This window comes from Microplitis demolitor, chromosome 4 (genome assembly GCF_026212275.2).
Source record: "Microplitis demolitor isolate Queensland-Clemson2020A chromosome 4, iyMicDemo2.1a, whole genome shotgun sequence".
Classification (NCBI taxonomy): Eukaryota; Metazoa; Arthropoda; class Insecta; order Hymenoptera; family Braconidae; genus Microplitis; species Microplitis demolitor.
This window is the reverse complement of record NC_068548.1, coordinates 1283285-1296710: the sequence shown is the minus strand read 5'-3', so window position 1 is coordinate 1296710 and position 13426 is coordinate 1283285. Positions and strand designations below refer to the sequence as shown.

The 13426-nt window shown below is 30.5% G+C and overlaps 3 protein-coding genes across 3 annotated transcripts; 1 reads left to right on the top strand and 2 right to left on the bottom strand.

Annotated features, from left to right (window-relative positions):
* The first annotated feature begins 705 nt into the window (after positions 1-705).
* Positions 706-3726, top strand: LOC103570638 (28S ribosomal protein S27, mitochondrial). The gene is made up of 4 exons (XM_014439580.2): positions 706-828; positions 994-1024; positions 1804-2952; positions 3352-3726. Exons 3-4 carry the CDS (start codon positions 1864-1866, stop codon positions 3646-3648), a joined length of 1386 nt encoding a protein of 461 aa, XP_014295066.1. The 5' UTR covers positions 706-828; positions 994-1024; positions 1804-1863; the 3' UTR covers positions 3649-3726.
* On the bottom strand, positions 3650-8699 carry LOC103570649 (coiled-coil domain-containing protein 22 homolog). Its single transcript, XM_008548457.2, has 6 exons — positions 8509-8699; positions 8263-8434; positions 7910-8201; positions 6626-7335; positions 4557-4997; positions 3650-3882 (listed from the first exon to the last, which is right to left on the bottom strand). Exons 1-6 carry the CDS (start codon positions 8556-8558, stop codon positions 3733-3735), a joined length of 1815 nt encoding a protein of 604 aa, XP_008546679.1. The 5' UTR covers positions 8559-8699; the 3' UTR covers positions 3650-3732.
* An 817-nt stretch (positions 8700-9516) lies between these two features.
* LOC103570630 (hypothetical protein) lies at positions 9517-12365 on the bottom strand. Its single transcript, XM_008548434.3, has 3 exons — positions 11957-12365; positions 9870-10311; positions 9517-9803 (listed from the first exon to the last, which is right to left on the bottom strand). The coding sequence occupies exons 1-3, from the start codon at positions 12181-12183 to the stop codon at positions 9606-9608; spliced, it is 867 nt and encodes a 288-aa protein (XP_008546656.1). The 5' UTR covers positions 12184-12365; the 3' UTR covers positions 9517-9605.
* Between the last annotated feature and the right edge of the window lie 1061 nt (positions 12366-13426).

The following is a 13426-nucleotide window of genomic DNA, read 5'->3' as shown; positions in this document are numbered from 1 at the left end:
ATATAAGAAGGTATTTCATTTATTTTACTAATAATAATAATAGTAGTAGCAACTCTAATGATAAGTAAGAACTTCTGTATGACCCACACTCATATATATATATATATATATATATATATATATATAAATGAATAGAAAATTAAATATGCTTTCAAATGAGTACCAACAAGCCATACTTATTTTTACATATTTTTCAAGTACATATATTTATATTTATCAGTATATACATATCAGTATTTTGAATAAAAAAAAAATATGACATATGGGTACTCATTTTAAAGGGCATTGAATTCTCTGTCTATTCATATATATATGAATCTATATTTCAAAAAATTTTGAAATTTTACCTTTTAATTCAAATTTGAAAAATTTTATTTTAATGTTTTGTTAATAATTACAAAAAATAAAATAATTTAAGTGCGATTTCTATAATCAGACTGCTGTTAGCGGAAACTTTTTCTTAATAAATAGTGTCTAAATATTAATAGTATATATATTCAAAAATATATCGATTGTATGTTTAAATAATAGAACATTATAGCACTGGTAAATTTCGAAATTTAAAATTGTAAATTAAAAAAAAAAAGCCTCCTTTCTTTTATGATTCCCGGATGGTATTAGGATTACATGTTAACGTAAGAGCTATTTCGCATATATATAGGTATATGTGTATATATATATATATATATATATATATACACATGTAAAATCTAACCTAGAAACCGGAAAAATTGAAACCAAAATTCTGTTGATAAAAAAAAATATAAATTTTAAAAAGTAATAAATATATGACATTTATTATTATTTACAACATTATATATATATTTGGTAAGAAATTATTGATTATTATTCCTGTTATTTATATGAATGACAATAATTATTTTGTATTTTTTTTTAATTATTTTTGAGGAAAAATTTAAAAACTGACTTTGTTTATTTTATATTTATATTTTTATTGTAATTAATTTAATAGAATAATTTTTCAAATTTTAGATACAGGAAGCAGAATTTTTTGAGCGTAATTGTAAGTTTTTTCGAAATTTTATTAATAATTTTAAAAAAACTAAGTAGTCTTTATTAGAAATAGATTCATTTGTTTTTCATTCAGCAGCAGACAAACAGAAATTTTATTCAGTATCTAATTGTTACTTTTAAAAAAATAAAAAACAATTGAATCTTTACTTTGATGAATTTTTTTTTTTTCGAAGTAAATTTTATGAAAAATTGATAGTTTGACGTTGTAGCTGCCGTCATGACGAGTAAAATGACTACCCACATCGATATATTTAATCAATTTTAACAAATGTCATATATTATATATAAGTATTTATAAATATATGAACTAATTATTACTTTATCAGAACATAATGTTGTTGGTACTCATTTTACGCGTCTTTCTCTCGACTTTTTAAAAATCCTATTCATTTTTCTCGAAAAAAAACTTTATACTTACACGAAAAAAAATTCACTGAATCCTTATTTATAATAATTTTTTTTTGTCCAAGTAAGTTTTAAGAAAAACTGATCGTTGTACATAAAAGGGCATGCAATGACGAGTAAAACGAGTACCCACATCGATATGTTTAATCAATTTTAACAAATGTCATATATTATATATAAGTATTTATAAATATATGAACTAATTATTACTTTATCAGAACATAATGTTGTTGGTACTCATTTTACGCGCCTTTCTCTCGTCTTTTCAAAAATCCTATTCATTTTTCTCTAAAAAAATTCTCATTCAAAATAAAATCTAATTTTCACCAACACCAAATGAACAATAAATCTCAATTTTTTCAGATTAATTCTCCATAATTTCCATACCATGATTTAAATCGTATCAGGAGCATACCCACAAAAATGTTGAGCCTACAGTACCGATTTTGTCTCCAAAGACTTTTGCCTTCCAGCATTAGCGCCCTGTCAACCCGAAAATTCCTTTCAGAAGCTTATCCCTGCACCGAAGCATGGAACCGTCGGTTCCAGTCCCCATTGCTCCGAAGAATAAATGTCCGAGACATGTTCCTGGAGCTAGACAAAAAAATATCATCAGTCGGTAAAGTGTCAGCAGTCGATATCGACATTTTTACCCACACGATGACCGATCCCGAGGCCGTCGAAGAATTGATCGATATCCTCCACCGATTTCGTATGACTTCCGAGACATCGAATACTCTAGAGTCGACCCATCACGCAGCGATTCGTTACCTCCTGGACTATAATCACATCGATGCTCTCCTGGATGTTCTGAATGACCGACTGAACTATGGAATTTTTCCCGATCACTTCACATTAAATTTGATGATGAACAGATTTCTCAAAGAGGGAGATCATGTTGCTGCAGTTAAAGTCGGTTCCTTGCTGATGTTCCAGGAAGACAGCGAGAGCCCTCTGTCAAATGCACTAGCTCTTTATTCCTGCGGTAAATTACTCGAAGAAGGTTTCGATAAATGGATTTTACCCCCAGAAAAACCCGTCGATCCTAAAGAGGAAGTTGTTAAAATACGCGTCCAGTATTTGAGGAACCCATTTTTCGACGACCATTTTGATTTGAAAGAACCGAAAGCTGTGACTGGAAAAACTTTTGTTTTCTTTGGAAAACTGAGGAACGATACGCTAGGGCGCAGCTGTTTGCTGATCGGGTACACGCTTTGGGGCAAATACAAAATGGCCGCTGACTGTATCGCTAAATGGCGGAGTATAGATGGCGAAGTCGTGCACAGAGAAGCGGTAGATGCTGCCAAGAAAGAGTTGGAAGAGAAGGGGAAGGCACTGGAGGGGAAAGAGGGGAAGGAAACTGAAATTGAAGAAGTGGAAAAATTGAAAGAAGAAATTTTGGGTCTGGAAAAAATGAAGTGCAGCGAGCGGAAAATTTGTGAAGAAATGGAAGCTGAGGTTAAGGATGCGGTGGAGAAATATGAGGAGAGTTTTATCAAGACGCAGACTGAGGTAAGATGGTTGCTTTTTAATTTGAATTTAAATTTTGGCGGGAAAAAAATTTTTTCGGTATTTTAAACTTCTAACGGCTGTAACTTTCAAACTTTTGGTCGTACGGTAAATTTTCTAAGGACCAAAATTGTTGGAAATTAAATTTCCTACAATTTCGGTCTCATTAAAATTTTTCATAAAATCAATATTTCAAAAGTTACAGGCCTTTAAACAATTACCCGCTCTTTAAATGAATAAAAAATAATTTTTCCGGTCCGAAAAATTTAAAACGGCTGTAACTTTTAAACTTTTCGTCTCACGGTAAATTTTCTAAGGACCAAAATTATTAGAAATCAAATTTCCTTTTTGATAGGTACCTTTGGTATTTAATTATAAGAATAATTAAAAAATAAATTACAGAATTTTAAAAAATGGGAGGAAAATCGTATGAAGGAACTGCAACGACAGTTAGATGAAATCGATCGCACGGCACGTATTCAGAAAGTCAAGGAAATGAAAACTGAATTACAAACTCAAGAGCGGCTGTTGACGTTCTTCGAACACGAGGAAGATATTGAATTGAAGATCGAAGAAAAACTTAAATGGGAGGAAGAAACTTACGGGCCGCCGATTACTGTAAAAGAAGACGAAGAGGCCAATTACATACCACCGGAAGTGTCACAACGAGGGCGGCAAAAAACTCGAAGACGTTATTAAATTTAATTTGTAATTTATAAAAATTTATTATTACAATTTTCATTAATTAATAATTAATATAAATGCATTTTTATTATATTTTTTTCAGTAATTTTTTATTTCCGCCAGGAGTTTAGATTTTTTTTTCTTCTCCAATTGCGCTGTCAGCGAAGCGGTTTCTTGTCTCATCTGATCCAAGTCTGCTGTTATTCGCTCTAAGTTTGCTCCGATATTTTTTTTAGACTCTGTGTCAATCTGTAATTAATTAATTCATTAATTAATTGGTTTGAAAAAAATAATTTTTTACGTTCCAAATTTTCTGGTTTACTATATAGTCGAATTTCGGCTAAAGTATCGAAGTTACAGGAAAATTTGTGAGGACCTTTTTTGTAGGAAATTTCAAGAGCTACAGAATTGTAAGAGTGCAGTCTTGTCGTAACTCTGATGGTTTGGTCAGAATTTTGATTTGAAGTCTAAGAAAAGTGGAGCGGCGATTAAGTGCCGGAATAATTATTAAAGAATTTCTTAAAATGAAAATTATGGGAAAACCGTTAGGTTTATGGGAAAATTTATGAGGACCTTTTTTGTAGGAAATTTCAAGAGCTATAAAATTGTAAGAGAGCAATTTTGTCGTAACTCTGATGGTTTAGTCAGAATTTTGATTTGAAGTCTAAGAAAAGTGGAGTGGCGATCCAGTGCCGGAATAATTATTAAAGAATTTCTTAAAATGAAAATTATGGGAAAACCGTTGGGTTTATGGGAAAATTTATGAGGATCTTTTTTGTAGAAAATTTCAAGAGCTACAGAATTGTAAGAGTGCAATTTTGTCGTAACTCTGATGGTTTAGTCAGAATTTTGATTTGAAGTCTAAGGAAAGGAGTAGAAAATTAAAAATTCTAGTATTAAAAAAAAATATTTTGAAAACTCACTTGTTCTTCTAAGTCGCGAATTTCTCTGACGACTGTCCCAGTTTCTTCGACTAAATTTATTAATTCAGCGCAATCACTATGTAAAGTTGCCAATAATTTATAAGCCTGACGTGAAGTTTCATTTGTTTTGGCGTCGCGGAAAATTATATCGTCGACGACCGTAAAAGAACGTTCGACTTTTCCCGTCAGTATATTTATTTCCTTTTGAATTTCTCGTGTATCTGCGAGTACTTTATCTATTTCGTCTTTCTGCTTCCTCACATTATTAATTATTTCAAGAATACGCTGCGTGTATGCTGACCGATTCATATCTTTGGGTAATTTCGATACCTCGGAGAGTAATTGCGAGTACTGTTGGTCTTTTCGCTGACATTCTTCTAGTAACTCACGCTCGGTTTCTCGTAACTGACGTAATTCGTCTAATTTTTTCTGACTGGTACTCTGGAAAGTTATAAATTATTAATGGTAAAAAAAATTTATCAGTGATTAGAAGTATTGGTTGGTAGGTGAAGCGGAAGGAATAATAAAGTGTACAGGTGAGTAGAGAATTCAATTTCCTGAAGTTTGAGTACCCACATGACTATGTTTGGATGACAAAAAAAAAGGCGGGTAAAATGGTAATTGAATAAAAAAATTGACCGTCCCACTTATTTAATTACTATTTCAATTATTGACCGTAAATTGACTGTCCCATTAAATAATAAACTGCCTCACTAAAAAATTAACAAAAAAAAATTGATCGTCCCGAAGAAATAATTGATTGTCGCAAAAAATAATTGACTGTCCTAAAAAAGTAATTGACAGTCCTAAAAAAATAATTAAATATCCCAAAATTGAATTGACATTCCCAAGAAAATAATTGACTGCCTCTACAAAATAATTGACTGTCCTAAAAAAATAATTGACAGTCCTAAAGAAATAATATGAATATCTCAAAATTGACTTGACATTCCCAAGAAAATAATTGACTGCCTCTACAAAATTGACTTGACATTCTCAAAAAAATAATTGACTGCCCCAACAAAATAATTGACATTCCTGAAGAAATAATTGACTACCCCAAAATTGCCTTGACATTCCCGAAAAATAATCGACTGCCTCTAAAAAATAATTGACTGTCCCAAAAAAATAATTGAAATTTCTAAAGAAATAATTGACAGTCTTAAAAAAATAATAGACCAACCTAAAAAATGTCTTGACCTCCCTAAAAAATAATTGACTGTCCTAAAAAAATAATTGACAGTCCTAAAGAAATAATTGAATATCCGAAAATTGACTTGACATTCCCAAGAAAATAATTGACTGCCTCTACAAAATTGACTTGACATTCTCAAAAAAATAATTGACTGCCCCAACAAAATAATTGACATTCCTAAAGAAATAATTGACTAACCCAAAATTGACTTGACATTCCCGAAAATAATTGACTGCCTATAAAAAATAATTGACTGTCCCAAAAAAATAATTGAAATTTCTAAAGAAATAATTGACAGTCTTAAAAAAATAATAGACCAACCTAAAAAATGTCTTGACCTCCCTAAAAAATAATTGACTGTCCTAAAAAAATAATTGACAGTCCTAAAGAAATAATTTAATATCCCAAAATTGACTTGACATTCCCAAGAAAATAATTGACTGCCTCTACAAAATTGACTTGACATTCTCAAAAAAATAATTGACTGCCCCAACAAAATAATTGACATTCCTAAAGAAATAATTGACTAACCCAAAATTGACTTGACATTCCCGAAAATAATTGACTGCCTATAAAAAATAATTGACTGTCCCAAAAAAATAATTGACATTTCTAAAGAAATAATTGACAGTCTTAAAAAAATAATAAACAAACCCAAAACATGTTTTGACTTCCCTAAAAAATAATTGACTGCCCCAACGAAATAATTGACTGTCCCAAAAAATAATTGAACGTCCCAGACGTCAATAAACCGTCCCACCAAAATATAGTCATGTGACTACTCATTTTACTCGTCTCCTCGACCTCATTCTAAAAATCACTATGAAAAACTTCTAAAATTATTTTTACTCTCCCAATCTCAAAAAATACTTACAGCCTGTGCGTAAAATTTATCCCTCTCATCCCGATACTCTTTTATCAGTGGTGCTCTGTGTTTTTCCCACTGCTCTGCTAAATTAATCAGCTTATTTTTATCTGCCTCAATAGCCTCTTCCAATTTCTTAATATTATTATCTCCATCCTCCAGCAATTCGTAAATTTTATTTTTAACTTTATGCTCCTCCTTAAACTTTTCAAACTCCCTCTCTTTTTCTTCAAACTTCGCTTGCTCCTCGACCGATTTAATCTCCAATTTTTTAATTTCTTCCACTATTTCCTCGTACTCAGCTCGCAAAGTATCGCACTCTCCTTTCAATAACTCGACTGCCGTTTTTTTTTCTTCCTCTTCCGTTAATTTTTTTTTATCCTTTTCCTCTTGTTCCTTTTTCCCTCCCACGTCATCATTTTTATTCTTATTAATTAATTCTTCTAATTTATTATTTTTATTTTTAATTAATTTATCAGTATTTAGGCGTTCGTTTAATGAAAATCTACTCATCAGTCTTGTAATATTATCATTATTACTATCATTAATTAATTGTAAATTTTTATCATTGAGCCACTGGATGCGCGATGAAATATCAGAAGGTTTTGCGTACAAAAATTTTGAATTACTAGAAATAATTGAAGGCATTAACGTCTTTGGTGAAGACAATTGCTCGTTAATTAACAATTGGTACCGTGTTTGATAGTCTTTAATATTATCTGTAAAAAAAAAAATCAGGAGATAATTTCGGATAAGATTTTGGACAGAAAATTTTTCAGACAAAAATGAGGCTGCGATTTAGATAGCTGGTGCAGAGACGAGTAAAATGAGTGGTCACATGACTATATTTTGAAAAAGTTATAAATTGGGCCAGTTGCTGGTTAATGGGACCGTTAATTGATAAGTGGGACAGGTAACTGATCAGTGACAAAAAATTGACTAGTAGGATGGTTAAATTATTTATTGGGACAGGTAACTAGTTATTGGGCCAGATGATAAATTATTGGGACCGGTATTTAATAAATGGGACAGACAATGAATTATTGGGACGGGTAATTATTTATTGGGACAGTTTATAAATAAAGCAGTTCACTAATGAATAGGATAATAAATCAGTCACTAGATTAATTGGGACTAATTATTGGGGCCCTGTCCCATTTTACCCGACTAATTTTTTGATTTCCAACCATAGTCATGTGGGTACTCAAACTTCTCGAAATTTTCTCCCGAACCCAAATATCTATGACTTTTTACCATCAGCTCACTTCCCAAACCCCAGGCTCCATTTCTTACCTTCAGCATTCAAAACCGTGACCTCCAGATCAACGCTCTCGTAGCGCATCTTCACGTACCCTCCGCCCAGGGTCTTATGACAGTAATGCGGCAACCAGGCTCTCGTCATCTGCTGCATCAACACACTCCCAACTCTTCGTTCCAGCTCGTCATATTTACTCAGCAGCACACCGTTGTCTTTGTCGCTATCTTTCGGCAGCTTCTCAATAAGAAACATAAAAACTCTTCTCAAATCAATTTCAGAACTGTATAAAAACGTCTGGTACCCAATGTCTCCTCTGTACCCCAGATCCTGAAAGATCATCAGCATCATCATCAACTTCCTTATAAATTAATTATATTAAAATATATACCGAACATATTTGTGCTAATGTTGCCCCAATTCTGAACCTAGCAGCCATATTGATCGGTAACGTTCTTGATAATTCAACCCCTGGTTTAATTATCTCCAGACAACGAACCGTAGCATCAACAATTAATTCTGTTGTGAATCCATTTAAATTTACTATCTCCTCATCAATATCACTATCAAAAAAAAAATATGAATTATTTTGTATTAAAAAAAAATAAATTAATTATTTTAAATAAAAATTAATTACCAGCCAATTTGTCGCAACGAGTGAATAATAATATTGTCAACTTCCTCCATCTTAATTATTTAATTACTTCGGTTAATTTTTTTTTATTCGTTAGGACATTGTATTTTTCTTGGACTATAAAATATTTTTAACATCTAATTCTGGGAAAAAGTTTCTTGGGTGTAAACATGGGGAGGCCATAAGTGAGACCGGTAAAGTAGACTTCCGGTTTACTGAACACTGGGTACGACACGTGGTTGGTAAGGAAGGAGTTTCATAATTGAGGGAGGGGGTAGAGTGAAGTTGGGTTCAAAATTAGATATTTGAAAATTTTTTATTCTATTAATAAAGAAAATTACGAGTTTTCTTTTTTTTTTTGGTGCGATGAAAAAAAAATGGTTAGTGCTGTTGAATTCGTGATGGAATTTCCTGTTATTTGAGTACCCACATCGATATATTTTGAGGAAGTTGGTTTTGGTGATCAACTGGCGGTCAATTCGCGGATTTTTGAATGATAATTTAGTTTGTTTGAATATATTGATGTTGGTACTCATTTTAAAGGAAATTTTGTCTACTTTACGAAAATTATATTTTTTTTTATTTAAAAAATTTTTTTGAGTAAAAAAAAATAACTTTTTTTAAAAAAGTTTTGATTTTGTAGTGTAACTTTTTTTGAAACTGCAATAACTTTTAAACTATTGAGTTTACGAAAAAAGTCATAGAGTCCTTTCTTATAGAAAATTTAATTTCCTACAAATTTATTTCAGTTAATTTTTATCGTAACTGCGATAGTTTTGTCAGAAATTTTAATTTAAACATAAAAAATGACATTTCTACAAAAAAATTTGAATTTCATACTTTACATTCATTTCCAAATGCAATAACTCTTAAAGTAATGATCTGATGAAAAAAATCATTGATACCTTTTTTATAGAAAATTTAATTTTCTACAAATTTATTTTAGTACATTTTCACCGTAACTTTGATAGTTTTGCCATAAATAGAGTTTAAAGAAATAAATAAATCCAGTAATTTTAAAAAAAATTTTATTTTAATAATAATTATAATAATAATTGACTTTTATTTAATAACAAAAATAATTATTACCAAGATTTACACTAATTTGTATTATAAAGTTTATCATCCCCATAAATATTTGGAACTATGACGTCAAGGACAGATTGGAACGTTGGCTTGACAAGAAAAACACGGACACTCGGAAAAAACATGGCGTATTTTGACAGAAATCCAACTTGTAAATATTCTGAAGAATTAATTAGTGGACAATAGACGGGACTGCCTGAGTCAAAGTTCATCTAAAAATTTTAAAAATAAATTTTTGTTGAAATTTTTATTTTTAAAAATTTCCGGAAATTACTCACGTGAAAATTCTCATTTTTTGTTCTGCAATCCAAATTAGTTTTGGTTGAGTTATTTTCATTTAATATGAATTCACAGTCGACATCAGCTTCGCGCTTAGAGTGGTCGCGGTTAATTGTAACTATTCGACAATTTTTGTAGTCGATTTTATTTGAATTTTTTGTGCTTGACAATTTGACGTAATTGATTCCGTCATTAAGATAAACCGGGTTTTCGAGGATCAAAAATGCATAGTCTGGATTAGATGGCTGGTAATAATTTGAAAAGTTGTGATAGATGACATCCTTGACATTGAACATCATTGGGCTAGAGGAATACACCGCTTGGCTCTCAGTATTTATAAGGAATTTTACGAATAATGAAGATGTACGCTGGATTATTGTCTTTGTTTGGTTGTAATTTCCGTAGAGATAGATGCTCCTTATGGCTGATTGTTGCGATAATCTGAAAGTTAGATGGTGTTAGATTTGTTTTTTGAATTTATGGAGAGGGATTAGATGGGCCACATGGAAGGAATGGACCATCTAGAATTCTAGATTGATTTTAATCTAAATGAGTTATCTAGAATTTTCAATTTCGAAGGAAAAGAGCCATCTAGAATTCGAAATTTATTTGAAATTAAAAATAAGGAAATTCTAGATTTTTTTTTTAAATTGAAATTATGTAGGGCAAGATGAACCACGTGGACGAAATGGACCATCTAGAATTCTAGATTAATTTCAATCTAAATGAGCTATCTAGAATTTTGAAATAATTTTAATTTCTAAGAAAAAAAGGCGCCATCTAGTACTTTTTTAAAATTAAAATTATAGAGGGAAAAATGGACCATCTAGAATTTTTTTATAAATTGAAATTATGTAGGACAAGATGGGCCACATGGACGAAATGGACCATCTAGAATTCTAGATTAATTTCAATCTAAATGGGTTATCTAGAATTTTTAATTATACAGAAGTAAATTCTAGATTTTTTTTTAATTCAAATTGAAGAGGAAAAATGGTGCCCACAGGGTAAAATGGACCATCTAGATACCATCTAGAGTACCCATGTGGGCGATATAGATGCATCTAGTGTGCCCATGCGGGTGATCTAGATGCATCTAGAATTTTTTTATAAATTGAAATTATGTAGGGCAGAATGGTCTACATGGGACGAAATGGGCCATCTAGAATTCTAGATTAATTTAAATCTAAATGAGTTATCTAGAATTTTTAATTATAAAGAAGAAAATTTTAGATTTTTTTTTAATTAAAATTATAGAGGGAAAAAATGGTTCCCACAGGGTAAAATGGGCCATCTAGATACCATCTAGAGTGTCCATGTGGGCGATATAGATGCATCTAGTGTGTCCATGTGGGCGATATAGATGCATCTAGTGTGCCCATGTGGGCGATATAGATGCATCTAGAATTTTTTTATACCTTAAAATTATGTAGGGTAGAATGGACTACAGGGGACAAAATGGGCCATCTAGAATTCTAGATTAATTTAAATCTAAATGAATTATCTAGAATTTTTAATTATAAAGAAGAAAATTTTAGATTTTTTTTTAATTAAAATTATAGAGGGAAAAAATGGTTCCCACAGGGTAAAATGGACCATCTAGATACCATCTAGTGTGTCCATGTGGGCGATATAGATGCATCTAGTGTGCCCATGTGGGCGATCTAGATGCATCTAGAATTTTTTTATAACTTGAAATTATGTAGGATACAATGGACTACATGGGACAAAATGGGCCATCTAGAATTCTAGATTAATTTAAATCTAAATGAGCTATCTAGAATTTTAAATTAATTTTAATTTATAATGAAATGGAATAAAAAAAAATTTTTTTTGCGCGATAAATTTCGAATTGCACTAAAAAATTTTTTTTTGCCTCAAGACTAAAAAAATTAAACTCGAAATTTTCCAGTGGCCCATTTTGCCCCACTTCTTGTAACATCCAGCGTATCCGATTTGTCGTATAATGAGTTCCCACATCGAACTATTTTGATAATTTCTTTTCCTTAGTCAACGCCCCGGGTAATCCAAGCCCAAGTCGCTGGATTTTTAACCAGAATTTCTTTAAATTTACTAAAATAATTACCTATGTACACATCTTGCACTAGTAAGAATAACATTTTGTTGTATCGGAGTCCCCGTACAGTGATAAAATTTATTAACATATGTGCCACCTGATACAGCGTCGTGATTAATTCTCCATACGCGTCTCCATATTTCGATATTCAGCGTTCCGTCTCCGACTTCTGAGGCACAACAAAATGGCAGACCGGCCGCCATTAAAATAATTAATTTTGTTAACGTCGCACTCATTTTTATTTTTAATTAATACTTATTACGTGAGTTAATAAAGCTAATTAACAAATTAAAATATATATAAATAAATATGTAGGATATTATTTAAATTGAAAGATGTGAAATTAATTTATAGAATAAAAAAAAATTAATGAATTAAATCGGTGTCGCTCAGATAATTAACTGCCGCGACGCAGTCTTTGTTCCACGTTATATATTTTTTAATAGAGCATATTTCTACGTGGACATAATTTTTGTGATATCGTAATGATGACCTGAAATTTGTAACAAAAAAAAAAAAAATTGTAATTAACTAATGTCTTATTAATGATATTGGATTATTCGAGAATTTTATATCGAAAATTTTCATTCTTTTGTTTAATTAAATATATAGATATACATAGATGAGATTAAATTTTAATATTAATTTAAAGGCGTTTAAAAATTACGTCGATGATATTTTATTGTTAAATTATTTATGGATGGTAATAAAAAAACGTCGGATGGTTTTATTGTTAAAAGTAAATCTGAGGAATTTATTTTCAATAAATTTATTATTATTTTATATTTTATATATTTTTCATTAATAAATATATATATTTATCGGTTAGTGAGACGACTGAGAATAATTATATGAAATAATAATAATAATAATAATAATAATTATGTAGACTGTTAATATCAAAGAGAGATTTAATCGTCTTTGAGTAAATAAATAATTAAGTTGCCGTATAATCAGATATATGAGGCTGCATCGGTAAAATAAAATAGTCGGACGGTGACCGGGGTTTTTTAAATTAACAATAAAATATTTGCAAGGAGGCGCAATCACGCGGCTCAAGGATTAATCATTTTTTCATACATTTCAAGTAATAAAAAAAAAAAAAATAAAATGAAGCAAAGAAAAAAAAACTAAATTAGCGTGTTCAAGGTGACGGCTACGATAAGAGATTGTTGGAGTGTCTATCGCTCATGAGATTGTCTTTTAATAAACCAATTTATCAATTTATAATCGATAGTGTGATGAAGATAATAACGATCAGTGAACGGGCAATTATTTATTTGATAATTAAAATTTATTTTATACGCACTATTAATTTATCATGCGCACATTCAACAGTTCAAGTATTTATTCACTCGACGATATTTATTTTTTTTTATTACTTCACTATGGAAATTTTATAAACCACAAGTTTATTAAATCCTTTAATTATTTATATCGGGAAAATTTAATCATTTATTATTACTGACGGGCGATTTT

What these genes read in the sequence shown, in the direction of transcription:
- LOC103570630 (XM_008548434.3), bottom strand. Translation starts at nt 12,183, where the DNA reads ATGAGTGCGACGTTAACAAAATTAATTATTTTAATGGCGGCCGGTCTG. An exon ending in AGTGCAAGATGTGTACATAG is followed by an intron (nt 10,312 to 11,956) that starts GTAATTATTTTA and finishes TCTAACTTTCAG; the next exon opens with ATTATCGCAACAATCAGCCA. An exon ending in CAAAAAATGAGAATTTTCAC is followed by an intron (nt 9,804 to 9,869) that starts GTGAGTAATTTC and finishes TAAAATTTTTAG; the next exon opens with ATGAACTTTGACTCAGGCAG.
- LOC103570638 (XM_014439580.2), top strand. Translation starts at nt 1,864, where the DNA reads ATGTTGAGCCTACAGTACCGATTTTGTCTCCAAAGACTTTTGCCTTCC. An exon ending in TTATCAAGACGCAGACTGAG is followed by an intron (nt 2,953 to 3,351) that starts GTAAGATGGTTG and finishes AATAAATTACAG; the next exon opens with AATTTTAAAAAATGGGAGGA.
- LOC103570649 (XM_008548457.2), bottom strand. Translation starts at nt 8,558, where the DNA reads ATGGAGGAAGTTGACAATATTATTATTCACTCGTTGCGACAAATTGGC. An exon ending in TCGTTGCGACAAATTGGCTG is followed by an intron (nt 8,435 to 8,508) that starts GTAATTAATTTT and finishes TTTTTTTGATAG; the next exon opens with TGATATTGATGAGGAGATAG. An exon ending in TTCGCGACTTAGAAGAACAA is followed by an intron (nt 3,883 to 4,556) that starts GTGAGTTTTCAA and finishes AATTAATTACAG; the next exon opens with ATTGACACAGAGTCTAAAAA.